This window comes from Branchiostoma belcheri, unplaced genomic scaffold (genome assembly GCF_001625305.1).
Source record: "Branchiostoma belcheri isolate BF01 breed outbred unplaced genomic scaffold, Haploidv18h27 scaffold9, whole genome shotgun sequence".
Lineage (NCBI taxonomy): Eukaryota > Metazoa > Chordata > Leptocardii > Amphioxiformes > Branchiostomatidae > Branchiostoma > Branchiostoma belcheri.
In genome coordinates, this window is record NW_017804575.1 from 5032229 (window position 1) to 5051708 (window position 19480).

The 19480-nt window shown below is 40.2% G+C and overlaps 1 protein-coding gene across 1 annotated transcript; it reads left to right on the plus strand.

Annotated features, from left to right (window-relative positions):
* Positions 1-151: 151 nt before the first annotated feature.
* Positions 152-13479, plus strand: LOC109487690 (ribonucleoside-diphosphate reductase large subunit-like). The gene is made up of 19 exons (XM_019791717.1): positions 152-277; positions 609-697; positions 1688-1865; positions 2560-2660; positions 2880-2939; positions 3746-3785; positions 4005-4081; positions 4317-4402; positions 5054-5195; positions 5555-5638; positions 5930-6171; positions 6612-6813; positions 8347-8496; positions 9262-9442; positions 9851-9960; positions 10282-10425; positions 11332-11427; positions 11723-11911; positions 12406-13479. Exons 1-19 carry the CDS (start codon positions 259-261, stop codon positions 12580-12582), a joined length of 2367 nt encoding a protein of 788 aa, XP_019647276.1. The 5' UTR covers positions 152-258; the 3' UTR covers positions 12583-13479.
* Positions 13480-19480: the final 6001 nt, after the last annotated feature.

The following is a 19480-nucleotide window of genomic DNA, read 5'->3' on the forward strand; positions in this document are numbered from 1 at the left end:
ATCGGAAAATTCGTATAAGTTTAACAAAAAATATTACTTTTTACTTTTATATGAAAGTTATGCAATAATCAAACTTCTATTTTGGCAGAAATAAAATATCATTTAAATCTAAACACCCCTCACAGATGGTATGCGTCTACTGACCTGTATCACGTGACTTCACTTTTGGCGCTCCATTCAAGACGTCCATTTCTCAGGGCAGGGCTGTTGTTCAAGTTTCTCTTCTAAATTCCCCCAAAATTCTTACCTATTTCCAAGATGTACGTCCTTAAGAGAGGTATGTATAATCCTTGATCTATCTAAGACCTCGCTGCGACATGTCAGAGATTCCTACACGTTTTCTGTGTGATTTTGTCGGCAGACTTGTGAATCCGATTTTCCCTCCATAATTTTCTCGCAGTGTCGTTTGACATCCTAACGTAAACCCAATATGTTTCCCTCAGAATTTTTCTTCTGCAGTGGCTTTCATTGCCGACATTGCCTCCACGGGTTTCATAACTATCCTGGCGATATATTCTGACAGAATATTGTCCGGGTAAACTATGGATAGCCTCCTTTTTTTTAATAAATTTATCGCTGACCCCCTCCCCCCCCTTCCCCCTCCTCAGATGGCCGCCAAGAGAAGGTCCACTTTGACAAGATCACTTCCCGGATCCAAAAGCTCTGCTATGGGCTTAACATGGATTTCGTCGACCCCGTAAGTATCTAAATATCATACAGAAGACAGAAATATGTTAATGTTGTGATAACTTATTTATTTTCGCGCAAGACAGAAGAAAACGTCGGTTACGTGTTAGTGGCTCTTTGTGCTCGGTTGGCGCCATTTTTTTTCTCCATACGTCACGATCGTCTTCGACCTTCCGGGCCGCCAAGTATTCATGTTATTTGTAACTTAGGCGAATTTATACCTGCTTATAATAATGTGCGGTATGGTTTTTTGCCGGTAGGCACAGTTTGACACTTCAGTTGACTGCGTTCGTTTGCAGTGTAAGCGATACTTGTTTTCTTTGTCAGCGCGCGCGATTTTGAAACCGACATCCCAACATCAAAACATGCTTACAAAAATCGGCTCTATGGCCGATTATATGAATAATTATCATGTTTGTAATTTACATGATGGATACAAAATATGTGGTAGTCGTTTTATGAACGGCTGTTGTATTTTGCTGAGGAATTTTGGCGGGAAGCCCCCCTCCCCCTGTGTAAGCAAAGGGATTTTCGCGGGAAAATGGAGTGTTGACCTTTTGTTAACCTTTGACCTCTCCTGGACAAATTTAAGTAAAATTATGATTTGCTATTTGATACAAGAATTAAATGGTATGTAAGAAAATTGTGTCCAGCATATGAAAATAGTTATGCACACTTTTTTTTTCATCTGTTATACCTGTTTTATGTGTATCAGTTTTTGTTTTTTTACTTGCAGGTGTGTTTTCTTTTTAATTTTTCAAAACTGTTCCTTGTGTCTCTGTCTTCTAACTTAAATGTCAAGAAAGACAAATTCTTCAACACTTTTCTTTTGTCTTTATTGTCAATAAATTATGTGGAGGAGGGTTCTTACCAGAAGTATTTAATTTTTTTATCATAGCCCTGCATAGGATGAAAACAGGAGTAGAACCCATAACCTTTTGATCCAAAAGCCAAATTTCTGAGCTATGCCACACCACTGACTCCACGTTGTTTTTGTCAGACCAAAATCACCATGAAGGTCATCAACGGCCTGTACTCTGGGGTGACCACTGTTGAGTTGGACACCCTGGCCGCAGAGACGGCTGCCACCATGACCGTGAAGCACCCAGACTACGCCACTCTCGCTGCCCGCATCGCCATCTCCAACCTGCACAAGGAGACCAAGAAGGCTTTCTCTGGTAGGATTTCCATTTCTATTATGCAGGACTCGAAATACTGGGTGCATGTGCACCTTAGTGCACCCAAAATTGGAGCTGTGCACCCAATTTTTTTCTTTGGGTGCACTGGTGCACCATAATATTTTTGTAGGTGTTTTTGTGCATATCAAATGTCTAATACTATACAGGATATTCTTGGCATGTAAGTGTCAGATAAAAAAATAAAATCTTTGTTGTAGTACTTGTGTAAGATTTTGAAGTTAGCTCCCATTTCAGATTCAAGCTCAGAAGAGGAGCAGTAAGATCTGTACATACATTTTGTAGGTTTTGTTTTATATGGTGCACCCAAAAAAATTTTTGTGCACCTAATTTTTTTAGGTTGGGTGCACCAGTGCACCTATTCCCAAAAATGAATTCCGAGCCCTGTTATGGGTTAGGCTTCACCAAAGTGTTTAGTTGTTCACAAGACTTCTAGAAGAAAAGTACAATCATCAATTATGTAGCAATGGAAATCTGATATGATGTAGAAGACTGGAGTTCCAGGTACATGTATGATGGGCAATTGGGCATCCTTCCAAACACCACAATGTATTCTTCCTTTCAATAGGAACTTCACATGCCTGCTACATAGGGCAAGCCATCCCCATCAAGCAAATTAGTATAAATCATAAATGTTTTAAACTAATGTACCAAAACTATCTTTTTCCTTCCACAGATGTCATGGAGGACCTGTACAACTGGGTGAACCCCAAGACTAACCAACATTCCCCCATGATCTCCAAGAAACTCATGGACCTTGTGCAGAAGAATGCAGATGTAAGATTGTTTGTATCATCGATTCATACAATTCATAGCTGCAAAGTCCCTCAGTTTTGAAATGAAGTTATTATAAAAGTAAGACAGATAGTAATTTTCCCACATGTGTAATATAGACAGTGGCATTGAAGAAAAAGTTCTGAACATGGTATATTGACTTGAGTTGTTGGATTAATGCTGTGTGCTTGTTTTTTTACTTCTCCTGTTTGTGTCCCACAGAGGCTGAACTCTGCCATCATCTATGATCGTGACTTCAAGTACACCTACTTTGGCATCAAGGTTAGTGAAACTGTATCATTGGCTTCTGTTTACTTCTTTTGGTATCTACTGTAATTAGTAAGACATGTACCTTACATACCACCTTTGCAGACATGTGATATCATTTAAGCGACATTGCATGTCCAGGGCTCGAAATTCATTTTTGGGAATAGGTACACTGGTGCACCGAACCTAAAAAATCGGGTGCACAAAAAGTTTATGAGTGCAACATATAAGAAAATAAGTAGAATGTGAGAAAAAACTGATTATAACTGTTGTGATTCTATTATTTTTCTGACACTTAGATGTGAAGAATATGCTGTATACTACCGTACATTTAACATCTTTTTACTTAAACGTACGAAAATATTTGGGTGCACTGAAAAAAATGGGTACACAGCTCCAAATTTGGGTGCACCAAGGTGCACATGCACCCAGTATTTCGAGCCCTGTATGTCAGAATGAAGTACGCACTGCTTTATACCTATCGAAGCATGATTGTCATTTTTTGAACGTCCACATGTCATACCAAGTTTTCAAAACACATCCGACGGCTGTTCCTCATGCCACCTGAGACTGGCTGGTGTGATTTTATGCTGTCGGAGAGAAACGTCAAATTGTCTTCACCCACTGTAGCGGCACTGCTGGTTGCAGGCACCCTGCTACAGTGGACTTGCGGATTTGTACAGTACATTACACATAGAGAAATACTCTAGCACACCAAGACACTGTTAGAATTGCTAATGTAATAGGTACTATTAAGATAAGTAAATGTTAGGGACAAATAAGATTACAACACTCAACTTTTTTTCTTCTTGTTCATTCAGACTCTGGAGAGGTCCTACCTTCTCAGGATAGATGGCAAAGGTGAGTTTCTATATATGTTTATGGACAAATTTATTGATACTTCTCAGATTGTGGGCCCAGAACATACATGTAAGCACACTGTGGTATATTACTGAAGTGTTCCAAATAGAACCACAATTACATGAAGCCCTACAGCCAGAATTTTATCCCGGTTGCCAAGTATGTAATTCTAAAATACATGTACATGTATGGCTCATCACGTGTCTATTTTGCACACAGTTGCGGAGCGCCCACAACACATGCTGATGAGGGTAGCTTTGGGAATCCACTATGAGGACCTCGATGCTGCCATTGAGGTAAAATTGTCATTTCTGTATCATACATGTTGCCATCAAAAGCCAACATGGAACAGAATTGTTGACAGTTTTTGTGTGTGGAACGTAGATTAAACAATATTACGTAACCCAAATTAAGATGAATGATTTATGCAGAAATTCAATTGTAGCTGACCCCATTTTATTTTCAAGAAACCATCCTTTAGCAAGTATCTAGTAATTTCTGTAAACTTAAGATATCTTTATGTACTTGCAGACGTACAACTTGATGTCCGAGAAGTGGTTCACCCACGCCTCTCCAACTCTCTTCAATGCTGGCACCAACAAGCCACAGCTGTCCAGGTGAGTCACAGAGTACTGTAAATCGTGAAATATCTACAGTATTCAGAATTCTAGCTAGGATTTAATTTTAGCGTAGTGGCACTGGCCGGATGTCACCGAGAGGTGGAAGGGGGGATGTGCCCCTCTTCTGCGGTGCGGAGCTTTTAAAAATTTGAGTTAAAAAAGAGGCCATTTGAGGGATACCCAAAGGGGAAAAAATGTTATTTCCAAGGTATGTACAATGTATCCTTGATTGGTAATTTTTCACATTTGATCTAGCATTCTTGAACAAAGAAATGCAGTCACAATGTACGCTACGCTGTATTGAAAATTAGCATAGGGGGGGAGAATGTAGCGTAAGGAGTCAAAATTATAGCGTATGGGGCCCCCTACGCTACTTCGCACTAGCTAGAACCCTGGTATTTTTAAGGGCACTTTGCAGGTTTTGGAGCAAGGTAGGAAAGATAGAAAATGGTCGACACAAAGTAATGTATAACATATATACATATACATGCCCACATCATTCATTCATTCATTTATTCATGTATTCTTTTAGTTGCTTTTTACTGACAATGAAAGATGATGATAGGAAAGACAAGATGATAGGCACTAAAGAAATGTATATGCATCACCAAGTCATTCATTCATCCAGTCATTTATTCCTTCCCTTAGTTGCTTCTTGCTGACGATGAAGGATGATAGTATTGATGGTATCTATGAGACCCTGAAGCAGTGTGCACTCATCTCCAAGTCTGCTGGGGGCATCGGGGTCAACATCCACAAGATCAGGGCTTCTGGCAGCTTCATTGCCGGGGTAAGCAAAAACAAAGCAGAACTTTCTCATCCTCCAGACTTGATCCAAAGACTTCTTTAATACAGACATGACTATGCCTGTGAAAAAGACCCTAGAATGAAATGTTCTTATTTTGGAAGTACAGAGGATACAGCATGTATACCAAATGTTACAACTGGATTCAAACAGATGATATTGTAGTACTCTTTCTTTTCTTGTACACTCAACTGGGAAAAGGATTTGCGACTTAGATGTTGTTTTTTGGCCAATTGTCTTGTGTATGACTACTCTTTCTTGACAGTGAGTGTGTGTCTGTGTGTGTGTGTGTGTGTGTGTGAGTGTATGAAGTAATGACAATTCTTGAATCCTTTGCACTTCAGACTAATGGGACATCTAACGGTCTGCTCCCCATGCTGAGAGTCTTCAACAACACGGCACGTTATGTTGACCAGGGAGGAAACAAGGTGAGATTTTAGATTCTTCATACATTCTGATATTTTATTCAATGATACTGTCAATTCATAAATTCTTTAGTGGTGTCACTATTCTACTGTAGGAGTGGAAATCAGATTTACATGGAGTTTTAAATTCGTGGATAAAACTACTTTATAGCATTTATACTCTGTTGTCATGATTTTAAGGTGAAGAGGCACCACAAAAATTATTGCTTATAGTAGTAGAAGCAATTACACACCAACCATTTGGTCCAGAAATTGTTACCTCAGCAAATTTTCTAACACATCAACATGTTGCAGCGCCCTGGTGCCTTCGCTATGTACCTGGAGCCTTGGCACGCAGACATCTTCGAGTTCCTGGACGCTCGAAAGAACACGGGGAAGGAGGAGCAGCGCGCACGAGACCTGTTCTACGCCATGTGGATCCCGGACCTGTTCATGAAGCGTGTGGAAGAGAATGGTGACTGGACGCTCATGTGTCCGCACGAGTGTCCCGGCCTCGAGGACTGCTGGGGGGAGGAGTTCGAGAAACTGTACACAGGGTAAGGTGACACTTTCACTGTAATTCATTCATTGTTGCAGATACATACTTAATTTCATGGTGGGGAAGGAGTGTTTTCAGGATGGTTTAAGCTCTAGGTACCGTGGTAACACCATGGAAATGCCTAGTCATGCTCACCTTGTGTGACTACAAAATCTTTGAAATTAAAACCAAAGTAAAGACATACAGTAACTTGATTGGACACAGTGAAGCCCACTCTGAAATGACATTAACTTGACTTAACATCCAGAAATAATATATCACTATGCAAGCCCCTAGCATGTTTCCCTTAGAAATTCTTCATACTTCTGACAAGAAAGTAGTCCCTGGTCACATTTTACTTCACAAATTGGGACAGAAAATAGGATCAAAATGTTTAAAAAAAAATAAAATAAAAGCAGATGACTGCATTGATTGACATTTTCCTTGTGTTCCTGGCAGCTATGAGAAGGCAGGTAAGGGACGTCGGACTGTGAAAGCCCAGCAGGTTTGGTACGCCATCATTGAGGCACAGACAGAGACAGGAAACCCCTACATGCTGTACAAGGACGCCTGCAACGGCAAGTCTAACCAGCAGAACCTCGGCACCATCAAGTGTAGCAACCTCTGCACCGAGATCGTGGAGTACACAAGCCCAGATGAGGTCAGAATCTTAAACTCCTAATTCTTTTTGCCTACGTTTTCTTCAAGGGACATTACTGTTGTATTATTGATTGTACATTTGTGTTCTACAGAACTAAGTACAGGTCGCATGGGTAAAGAACATGAACATAAACATATTCATTACATACATATGAACATATAAGAGTGTAAATAAATGTCTAATTTTTATTCTTTTCGGCTTCATCTCGCTTATTAGTGATTGCATGGATATGTGCGGCTGTGAGATTACTTAGGGTAGGTTTATCAAAAGTTAAAAGGAATACAAATTTCTCTTTACTAGTCAAATATCTGAAGTGGGGAAATATACTTAATACATGGCTAAAAAATATGAGTCTATCTCTACTATACAAGGGGCAATCTATGGTGAAATGTACTTCATCTTCTATTTGGCCTAAACTACAGAATTGACAGCTTCTTTGTTCTAGGACTTAACTGAATCAGAGATAAATTGTATCTTATATATTTTGTCTCACCCTTAGAGTCAATTCCGCGTCACCGAGTGGGTTGTTATTGTCATTATTTAGAAATGTTTTGAATTCTTTGTAATTGTTTGTCTAAGAAATTTCATAATTTGGAAATATTTTGAACATCTTGTCAATATTCTAAATAATTCCCTGGTTTTCTAAAACGTTTGAAATATTCCTGATGTGGATTATGACATTTCCAACAGTTTCTAAATATTTCTAACAGCACTCTACCATTTTTTACCATTATTTCGAATTATTTCTAACATTTTGTAAATAGGTCAGTGGGATGAGAAGGAAGTAATTCACACATCCCTGTGAAGTACAGGGCAGACTGCCTGGGTGTCAGGCATTGATGCCTTACAACAAAAGAGCCACCAGTGTCCAGCAGTGAAATCTAAAAATATACAGAGGAAGACAGAAGAGTAGGATTAGCACCTACTTTTATGGGGGCAATTACCCACATCTACCATTTGGTTATTTGTTTGAAATAGTTCTAAATATTTCGAATTGTGAAAGAAACACATGGGTAGTTCAAATTTATTCTAAAAAAAGAGATCTTTGTACAGTCACATTCAAAATGTTTCAGAAATATATAAATGAATTGAAATTTTCATTTTCAAATTTTTGAAAAATTTAGAACTTTTGTTACTGGGGTATTCTTTTCTTCTAAATAATTCAAACGTATTAGAAACATGGAGAAAAAACCCACTCGGTGACGCGGAATGGACTCTACCTTTTGCCTCATGACCTCAATGAAAAGCAGCCTACAGGCTGATTTGAGCTTCTCGTGAATAGACTGGTTCAAACAAACCTAGTGGATGTACAGTAACTGAACTTTAACTTCTCTTTGGCATATGGTAAACTTATACTGAAGCTGGGCACTTCTACATGTAACACTACTCTGTTTAAAGCTAGCAGATTCTACTATTTAGTATTGCATTATATTTTTTAAAGCAAATCAGTGTAGAAGGACATGAGTGTTTTTATCCAGACCAGATTACTGCATCAAAACATTGTTACATGTTTGCATCTTATATTGCCACCAGGTTGCGGTGTGCAACCTTGCATCCATCGCAGTCAACATGTACGTGAAGCCAGACGGGACCTACGACTTCCAGAAACTGTTGGAGGTCACCAAGGTCATCACACGCAACCTGAACAAGATCATCGACGTCAACTACTACCCCGTTCCCGAGGTAGAGTAATTCTCTTTCGTTACGACTGGTCACTTTTGATGTCAAGAGCCCAGAGCATACAGGTTGACACTAACCTGCCAGAAGATGACATTCTTTTCAAACGGCTTCACAATATCGTCAGTCAGACTGGCGTTTCATCCCTTTACATCTAAGACGCCTCTGGATGGTAGGGTGGATTTTTCTATCCAACCTCCGGCACAGTCGCTTCTATTTTGCTTCCAATGCCTAATCTTTCTCCTGCAGAACCAGATAACAAAGCTACTCTCCTCTACTTCTGACACAAGACTGACAAACTGAGACTGTGTCTACCCTCTGCTTTAAAAGTCCCCGCACAACTGCATATTGAAGCTCCTACAAATCCACGATTCCCTACCTCCACTGGATAGAGCTGGGTCCTCCTACCATTCTGTCTACATTGCTGAACGAGCTTGATCTTCTTATTCTTGTGTGCAGTCTGAATATTACTTAAATTAAGCCTCTGCAAATATAAAAGAAATGAGGTTGTGTGGTATACGTCTCTGCAAATATTTTTAAGAAGTCAGGTTGTGTGGCGTAACAACAGAGCATTTGGCCCAGAACCAAGAGGTCCGAGGTTCGAATCCCGCCAAGTCACCGACCTTGTGCCCTTGGGAACGGCACTCAACACGACTTTCCTCGCTTCACTCAGATAAAAATAAATATGCCAGAATGAGGATTGTTGTGATGGTGGGCAATTAAAGAATAACTAAACCAAGTTCACATTTTTCACATCCGACTTGCCTCTAGGCTGAGAACTCCAACAAGAGGCACCGGCCCATCGGTATCGGTGTGCAGGGCCTGGCAGACTGTTTCATCCTGATGCGTTACCCCTTCGAGAGCGAGCAGGCCCAGCACCTGAACAAACAGATCTTCGAGACCATCTACTACGGAGCCATGCAGGCCAGCTGTGAACTCGCCAAGGAGCTGGGTAGGTTCTCTGTTGTGTGGTACATGTTAGAAAAAACAGAAGGTAGTCAACAACCACACTTGTTTGATCAGCTTTACTTAAAATCCCAACAAATTCTCTAAACTCTGGTATGCCCATCACTGCTTGTGGTTGGCTTGTGATAGTTCTTCAAAGGAAATATTGTCATCAGCCAGTCCCATATATGCAGTTCCAGTTGAGCACATAAAGAACCCACCTCACTTTTCAATAAAAGTAGGAGATCATGGAGACTGTTCTTGCTAAGAAGTTAGATAATGAACCATCCCAAATTGATAAGACTCCAAAGTTTTGGTCCATATTTTTGTGGGGACATGTTTCTTAAATCAAAACTGGTAGGGATTATTAAAACATAATTTCTAATCTCTTGATGTACTGTCCTGTATCTCCTAGGTCCCTACCAGACATATGAGGGCTCTCCCGTCAGTAAGGGCATCTTCCAGTACGACATGTGGAACGTCACCCCAACTGACCTCTGGGACTGGGCTACACTCAAGGAGCAGGTAAGAAAATATGCAAAAATAAGACAATTATAGAAAAGATACATCCCCACGAACGAATATCTTTCAATGTACAGATAGTTGGTTTTGCTTGCGAAACTGTAACATCCTATCCCACAATGACAAATGCTTGTTTAACTTCAAGAAATTGATCTATTTTTGCTGGGTTTTGACTTCACAGTTGAAGTGGAAAGGCGGTTTTAGCAGAGTTTTATATTTGTAAGAATGCAGTGGGCAGTGGAGAGGCAGGACGGAAATAAAATAACTGCAAATGTTTCAAGATTTACAGTTGAAGGAATAATTTTTGTGATATTTTTTTTCCAGGTGAAGCAGCATGGTGTGAGGAACAGCCTGTTGTTGGCCCCCATGCCCACAGCCTCCACTGCACAAATCCTGGGGAACAACGAGTCCATCGAGGCTTACACCAGCAACATCTACACCAGGAGGGTGCTGTCTGGAGAATTCCAGGTCTGTTTTTCTGCCTTTAGGCCACACCAATTTAATTTCTTGGTTAACGGATTTTTCTAGAAAAATAATGGAGCGGGCGGGTGAAAAAAAATAAAAACAGGCCTAGGCATCCTATTATGGCCCAAAATTGTACGATAGGAGCCATGAAGTCAACACACCAGGCTGGTTCAAAATTTAAACAATGAATTTTTAACATTTAATGATACCGTTGCATTGAAAGATGGAATAACTGTAACAGCTAGGATGAAAAGGACTGTTTTCAACTGTTCAGATCAAAATATCAGCATTTTGGAGCTGATTCTGAATTTTTATTTTTATTTGCAAATTAGAAAAAAACAAAGCGGGCGAATCCGTTAACCAAGAAATTAAATTGGTGTGGCCTTATTTGCTAGATAAACAATCAGGGCTTAGAGATGCACAGTCAAGTTTCATGGAACAATTTTAAACTTTGCCAATAAACCATGCCAGCATGTCACAGCATTTTTAAAATAAATTCTGGCACACGGATATATCTTGGACAATAATGAAAAGAAGAGTTGATTCCAATTCTTATTTATTTATTTATTTTTTATTTATTGGTGTGGCTAGTACCAGACAGCCAGGCCAGCCCAATTCCTTTTTCTTCAGCTCCCACAGTGTCAGAGTCTGAGGCAAGATGGGTGGGATTCTATCATTTTTGGGTTTCCTACAAAAGCCTTATTTTCTGTCCAATGTCACGTGCCTTGCATCCAGAAAACCTTCAGTTGAACATTTATGTCGAAGTTGCCTGCTGACGTTCTGGCACCCTTTCAAAACCTTCTGACACTTCGCTTTTTTTGTCAAGACAACCATGTCTCTACCTGATCCTTTTACTTCCTACCTAGACAAAGTTTGTGGAGAGAAATATCTGAATTTGTGTTCTTCCAGGTTGTGAACCACCACCTGATGACTGACCTGACAGAACTGGGACTGTGGAACGAGGAAATGAAGAACATGATCATTGCTAACAACGGCTCAGTGCAGGTAAGCTCAAGAGATGGACTGACCATATCAATACCAGGATTTTTCCCGTCGTTAAAATTACATGTAGCATCTGAAATTAAAACATAGAAGTTATGTCAAATCAGATGATTGTCCCAAAAAGAATAGGTCATGGGGAAGACAGCAACAATGAAGTTCTGCAAGGTATTTGCATAAAAGTTAGAGAAGAAAGAGAATGTAATCTACTTCAAGAAGTTTTTTTTAAAAAGTGCACACTTGGTATTTTGGTGACTGACAATTACTGACGATTGGCGACTGTTGATTTTATTGTCTTCAGAACATTGAGGTGATCCCTGAGAATATTCGCACCCTGTACAAGACCACGTGGGAGATTTCGCAGAAGATCGTGATCAAGATGGCGGCTGATCGCGGCGCATTCATCGACCAGAGCCAGTCCCTCAACATCCACATCGCTGAGCCCAACTACGGAAAGATCACCAGCATGCACTTCTATGGCTGGAAGCTGGTAAGCTTAACTGTTGCACCTGCAGTACGCCAACTGGTCTCCAGGGGGTGCTTTGCAAATTTCAGCTTTCAGCATGGAGTGCTAGCATTTGTTACTTTGTTCCACTTTTAATTTTCTGCTGTATGATGTTTCTAAAATCATCCGTTACTGTTTGCATGATAGTTTAATTAGAGTAAAACGTGCTGATTGGGTCCAATCTTTGAAGATGTCAGCATCTAAACTGAATAATCAAGCAAAAGCTCATCTGTGTTAGTAGAATCTGTAGAGTTTAGGCTTTGTTACAACACAAGAAGGGAACTCACCATAAACTGAGTGGTGTTTAATTTGATACAGTTTTCAAGGTTTTCAGAAATTTAGATGTATAGACTTGTAATTAACATATGCATTTTTATGATATGGGGAAGCACAGCAAAAACTGAAAATAAAGCCACTACGAAGCTTTCAAGATTTCCCTTATGGAATAACATGTGATAATCTTTTTTCTCCCACTCTAGGGTCTGAAGACAGGCATGTACTACCTCCGCACACGCCCCGCTTCCAACCCCATCCAGTTTACCGTGGACAAGACGAAACTGGCACAGTCCACTACTCAGGCAGACAAGGAGAAACAACGGGCTGCCATGGTCTGCTCTCTCGAAAACAAGGACGAGTGTCTGATGTGTGGGTCCTAAATAACATTCTAATGACAGAATCTGTCCCAAAACTTGGAAATATCAAAGAAATATTAATGTCTTCCAGTTATGCTGTCTATGTTTCACCATGTGCCTTTTTTATGTGTTGTACAGTTAAGTACAAATCATGAAACAAAATGCATGTTTGTTTTCATTTTTCCTCACTTTTCATTGTTTCAGTTTTGTAAGCTACATTTCGGTTGAAATTTTATGAAACATCACATCTATGGCTGCAAAATATGAGATAATGATTTAATACATTATAACAAATAGTTTACTAATAGAAAATACTATTATAACGATATACATGTATTTGTGTTCATTTTGTTGTATGTATACCAAGAAGTGTGAAACTTTGAAAAATCAGCCAACTTGCCCGCAATGCAGAAATGGACTCTTGAATTCTGTATTATATATTTGTACAGTTGTGTGTGTACCACTATAGTCACCTTAGATACATGTATGGAAAGTCATTTTCCAAGTTTGTGCCAAACAAACTTGAAAGCCTGGCGTATCAGATTGAAGGCTTGCATGTCATATTAGAGTATGCTTCATTGTATATTATGCTATCTTAGTTTATGTTATAAGAGTATAGAGATAGTTGAAATGTCTGAGGTATTTCTAAATCTGTTGGCCAGTGCTGTGGTGGTCAACGGACATTGTTTCACCGCTACACAAAAACTATTCTTTATGACACTTAAAAATACTGACAGGCACTTGAATATGATGAACTTGGTAGGTGTGTGCATATTTTCTGTAACTGTGGTGTCTTGGTAAAGATGACTTGTGCCATTTTCCAGGCAGTGTGCAAGCACTGCCTCAAAGAATGCAGTCCTGTACGTGTATTTGTTGGACAGTGGTTGGAATAAAGGCTACTTTCAAGTCTTAAAAAATCAACATTTGCTTCTTTTTATTAAGAGTTGCCATTTTCGTCATACCTTTCAGAGCACAGTCTGTATATTGAAGGAATGAATGAAAGACCTTTATTGTACGTTTGTGCTCTAACATTAACAAGCTAAGTACAGGTCATGAATAGACAAGGAAAAGGATACAGCAATGATACTTAAACTATACATACTAATGTGATCTACTATTTACATGTTCAACTTCTGGCTTCTTGACGCAGTTATAGATGTACGAGCATATAGAACTAAAAATACATGGTTTGTGAAGTTTCATAAAAAATATGAATTTTTCTAATTCATTTAAATGTCCAAAGCTGGGGAACTTACCTATCATATAAGAATATAGGGATCGGGAATCTCTCTCATTGCTATATAACGTACATTATCATATAGCCAGGTGACGTTGACCAATCAGAAGGCTCCATTCCACATTCCTTATGACGCCGTAATGTCACAAATAGAGTCAAAATCGGGTATTTATTCATCCCAATCCATACATTAAACAACCCAAATAATCACCCGCAGAACAGGGCTCTAGTTCTAAAAAATCCAAAAATAACTTAAATTGTGTTCCAATGACCTCGGCTGACTCCCATAAGAACACCTGTTCCCTGCCTGTGACCCAGATAGAAGACAGAGAACGTGAACTCTACCCAGTGACCTCAGGTGACTCCAGAGGGAACTATGTTCTATGTTCTATTCAGCATGTGCATTGTATCACTTGCTGCATCAGTTTGGATAGACTATTGTGTAAGCTATATGATAATAGTGTTAATGTCCCGTCCTTTCTCGGTGAATATGGTGTGATAAAGCTTGTCAGTTGCTATAACCACCTCATAAAGCCACCTCGTTCGCTGCGCTCACTTGGTGGCTTTATTCTGTGGTTATAGCAACTGACAAGGCTTTATCACACCATATTCACCTCGGGGCGGGACATTAACCCTTAAATGTAGACTATACTAGTATATATATTGAAGGGTCAGAAATCTGAATGCATGGTACATAATGTAAAGCACAAAGCGCCGAATGTTATACATGTATGTACAGTAGGTTCGGTTGGTATACAATGTATTCATTTTCTGTATGCAGAACACATAACCGTCCGTTAGAAAGGAAGCCCTGTGCCACTGTAACTAACCGGTTATCCACTAGACTAAACGAATGGATTCCTCTCAATTTACGTAAGGCCATGTTGATTTGATTATATGGATGACATCCGCGCGCGCATGAATTTTCGGCCTTTTCCAAAAAAAAAGTTTTCAACCATACTGTAAATCGTACAAAATAGTTGCAAAATGAGCAAAAATATACCATAAGTTCAAAAAAATTAATAAAAACTAGAAAGGCCAATATTTGCTTTGGAGCAAATACAGCGATGGGTTCACCACATTTTACGACGTCATGGCAGGGAAAGAATGAGAAACACAAGGGAAAACAATGATTTACATTGATATAACTATAATATGAAGTAACATACAACTAAAACAACAGTTGGATAGCTATTTCCTACTTTATTGGTTAGGATTTTTAATTGCATAATGCAAACTGTTGATTTTCAAAATAAATAAAAAAACGTTCATGCCCCGCGCATTCCAATGCTGGAGCAGAAAAGCTTGAAATACCTACCAAAACACTTGAATAAAGACATACTGTCAGTATGGAAATCTCTGTGCAGGTGTTAATCAAGTTAAATCCCAACAGCCAATCAGCAAGAAATGCTCTGTGCAGGTGGAAATGCTCTGTGCTTGTGTTAATCAAGTTAAATCCCAACAGCCAATCAGCAAGAAGTATAGAGGAAAGCTGCATGCCTATTGGTTGATGCCCTGCATTCCATTGTGATGACTCATGCCCAGACGTGGTAAACACGGTACACTAACACAGTAATACATTTGCTATAATACAGCCAAAAAACTCAAATAAAACCATTCTAAAAGCCTGTATCACAATAATTTAAAAAACGCCTAGGGGTATTTGCCCACTGTACCTCCATACCAAATTTCAGGACCTTAGGCCCTAAAATGAAGAAGCTGAATCCGTTTAAAAAATGGCAGGAGGAGAAGGAGGAGGAGAAGAAGAACAAACATCAGAAAAAGCAATATGGTTTCACCACACCACTTCGTGGTGTGGTGAACCCATAACTATACCAATGTTGTAGAATGCCAAAATCAAACGAAAAAAGACGAAACTGTAAAGAAATGAACTTGAAGACTAGATTATTCGCCAAACCATATTCTGTGCCATTTGCTCAACCCTCATGACCACGTAGATTTCATAATGAAAAGTAACTTTTTTTTTTTGTGCAAAACTTTTTTTTTATTCGCACGCGCGCATCAGTTTTGGGGCTCCCGGAGGATGTCATCCATATAATCAAATCAACATGGCCTAAGCTAATGGCGAGGTTTGATATTGATGACTAGCTAAGGAAATGTGGTGTGACGGCGTTTTAACCCCTTGTACTTACGTCATGCAGGGGGCAAACTTTGGAACCGGTTCAATGTAGTGTGGCGTACATATTTGACCCTTGCTAAGCAATATTCAAGTTCGCTTCTATCAGAGTAATGGGGTTGAGCCCCGCAAAAGTCTTAAGACTAAACAAATTATAGGCTGGATCAGATACCTGTGGGAAAGAGCTTTTAGGGCGCATAGGTACAACTAACTGTATGGGTGAACTAGTATAGTTAGCTTTGAATTCATGAAGAGGCAATTGAATTTTTTTAAATGAAAGTTTCGTCGCATTAGAATGTGCTCCCCACCCCAAGCCTTGACATTCTCTAGCATCTACCAGGCTTCGGGAGGCGGCTGGAAAGAGTAGAAATCGGCCAAATAGAGAGATAACATGCCAGGGGAGTTTGTCTGCTGGGAGAGAACATTTTGCCGAACCCTACGCCGAGCTGAACTCCCTGTTTGGTTGAATTTGACCGATTTTGAACCCGCGGTGTTAGCCTGTTCGTTTGGTAAAAACTAAACTACATACCAAATTTCATTCAAAAGCCATTTATAGCTTCTTACTAATCTACATTATCATACAACAAATATACTGGTTGAGACCAGAAATTCCAAGCCCCGCCCCTCTACTCATTTCCGGATACACCTGTCGTGTCCACAGCACACTTCCGGTGGTAAATTACACATCCGGTACAAATAATCAGGGTTTGTTTGATGACAGATTTATCTCAACCACGAGACCGCACCTTAAATTAACTGTGATTGACAACTCAATCGGACGAAATATCTACACCTCCATGGAACGGTGGCAAGGGTACGTCATACCATGGAATTAAAACCTACTTGGTCATACTGGGCACCAGATGTGTGGCGTCGGGTGGTGTAGTGGTTAGAGCAATAGACTGTGAACCGGGAGACCCGGGTTCGATTCCGGGTCTTAACCGGGACATGTCTGAACATGCGCCCTGACGTTGTGCCCTTGGGAAAGGCACTTTACACGACTTTCCTCACTCCACCCAGGTGTGAATGGGTACCTAACTTCGGTTGGGGAAAGTCGTATTGAGGTCACCTTGTGGCGCCGAATGGCAGCCGCACAGACCCTTGCGACAGTTCCACAAAATAATTGTGGAACAAATTGTATTATGTATTATGTGTATCATTTGTATTATTTGAATGTTGTAATTGTTGTGATTTGTATTGATTATGTGATACCCTGCATCAATTCAGCCGTATAAAGGCTGCAACTGCACGGGTACTGTTTGGACAATAAAAACCAAACCATAATCTCCAAGCAGATGTAGGATAGCGCGCCAAATCCTGGGATATTAGTGGTAAAGCTTCTTTAGAATAGAAAATTGACCAAATATGGTGACCAAATTTGCCAATATATATATAGGAGGTAGCTGGTCATAGTCTGACCGGAATAGAGGGTATGGCCACAGCAAGTAATTTTTATGGATGACATCAGCGCGCGCATTGATTTTCGCCTAGCTGATATTGAAGAAGAAAAAAACAAGAAATTTTCTTGCCTTCTGACAGTGGTCACCATGCCGAAAATAGGCAAAGATGTCTGTTACCATGCCGGAAGGTGGATGGTAGATAACTATAAAGAGAGGGCTCTGTTTTAATGTTTTATTTTTTTACTTTGATGCAGCGATATGTGATGTAGGCTGTGTATATGTGATGTTCCCACTGAATCAAAACCATTTGTACAATGATTGAGTCAAATTTTAAAATGTAGGAACCTTGTTTTTTCGGCCCGCCTTGTTTTTTTTCGCCCGCTCGCATTAGATTTGTAGTCTGCGGAGGATGTCATCCATAAAATTTACTTGCTGTGGCCTAAAGCTTAATAGCAGAAATCGGCCAAGTATACTGTATTCCAAACAGAGCCTACGATGGTAAGGCAATAGTCATGATTCCATTGGCCAAATGAGTTTGCCACCGGGGCTACTGCTGGTCACTCCTCTGGTCGGATGGATACTGCTTTGCCTCCGTGGGATCTGCTTGGAGTACTAGTATTTGGAGAATTTGTACTATTTTCATTATTATCTAATTCAGCGTTAATATGGCAGAACTGACAAGAATCAACAGAATTTTCAGCCACAAGTCAGTTAAAATTCTGTACGAATACATCCACGGTGGCCACATATGGTACCTGACATTTTTGTCCCTAAACATATCATAAGGCGGATGTGACGTAAAATACAGATCCCTAGCGTGTTGACTGTCCACTTTCCCTCGCCCAGGGTCGTGACCAGGCCAGTCCGTGCGACAGGTGGCCGCTAGTGTAAACACACACTCGGCAGGTGCCAGGTTTCATGTTTGTTTTTCTTCTGGCGCGTACAGGTGAGTCAATGACGTCACCGATGACATTTGGTCACGCTCGCTCCACTTATTACGAGGTCTGGACGCGCGCGATTCATCTATTTCTCTAGCCTCTACCAGGCACCGCGGATCTCTGGGAAAATACTAGTAGCAGAAATTGGCCGACATAAAGGATAGTATAACATGTACCTGGGGAGTTAGCCTAGCCGGCCAGAGAAGATAGACCCGGGTAGAGGCTACTATTTCTCCCATCCTCGAGTTAACGTAAGATCTGAACGTACGTTCTTACGTCAATGCAGGCCGATTTACACGTAGAAAAAAATTTGACGTACGTAGTTTTCGCACGTAGCTTTTATATAATATGAGCACCATTTTATAATGGATTGTACACTATACAATGATAAGCGCTTATTGCTGTTCACCTTTCTTTCCGCTTGTTCAATTGATTTCAATACGTTAGATCCTATAGATAAATGCAACTACGTTCTCAGGGGAGATAACCAATACAGTACTCAAATAGGAAAATACATTAAAGAATGTTTCGATCCTAGAGAACACATGTAAGAGAATAGTTAACCTTTATTGTTACATCATACATATACTCTGTTCGTAAGATGACGTTATCCACACATGTATTTAGCTTTGTTAGATCTTTAGTTCTAGAAGACCATACAAAAGTCTCTGTACTTTTTTGTTGTGTCAATAAAGAATCTCTCTATAATACGTCAGGTTTTTGCCCGTGCATGCGTGTATTGGACTTCTAGGGGCCAGGGACAAGCATCCCCAGTGTTGAATCAGAAGGTAACCCCAATTCTGAGATGCAATAAACAAGCTACTGATACAAGAAGATTCAAAATGTGTTGCGTTGATTTCCGGACCTGCAGAGATACATTTTTGTTCCCACTTGAACCGTATGTGCACATGCTACCATATTAGGAAACATCGGGGGGCACCAGTGCATGTCGGAACATGGGAGAGTTTGACATGTAACGTCATCATGGCAGGTGACGAAGCGTAACCATTTCAGGAATGTCAAGTACAATGTCAACGCCTGAGGCAGGTCCTGAGATCCAGGAACATGGGAGTTGGTTTGCAGGAATTCGCTCAGCCCTAAATTATTTACGTAGGAATACACAGGATCTAGTATAGGGAGTGAGTGAGGTGTGGCGTTCTTCCTCTCTGTGACTTATCTCTCTCTCTCTCTCACACTCTCCCCCCCCCCC

Bases quoted from the DNA above. Each gene is read 5' to 3' on its own strand.
- LOC109487690 (XM_019791717.1), top strand. The intron at 5,639-5,929 runs GTGAGATTTTAG...AACATGTTGCAG, and splicing joins TTGACCAGGGAGGAAACAAG to CGCCCTGGTGCCTTCGCTAT. The intron at 9,961-10,281 runs GTAAGAAAATAT...TTTTTTTTCCAG, and splicing joins GGGCTACACTCAAGGAGCAG to GTGAAGCAGCATGGTGTGAG.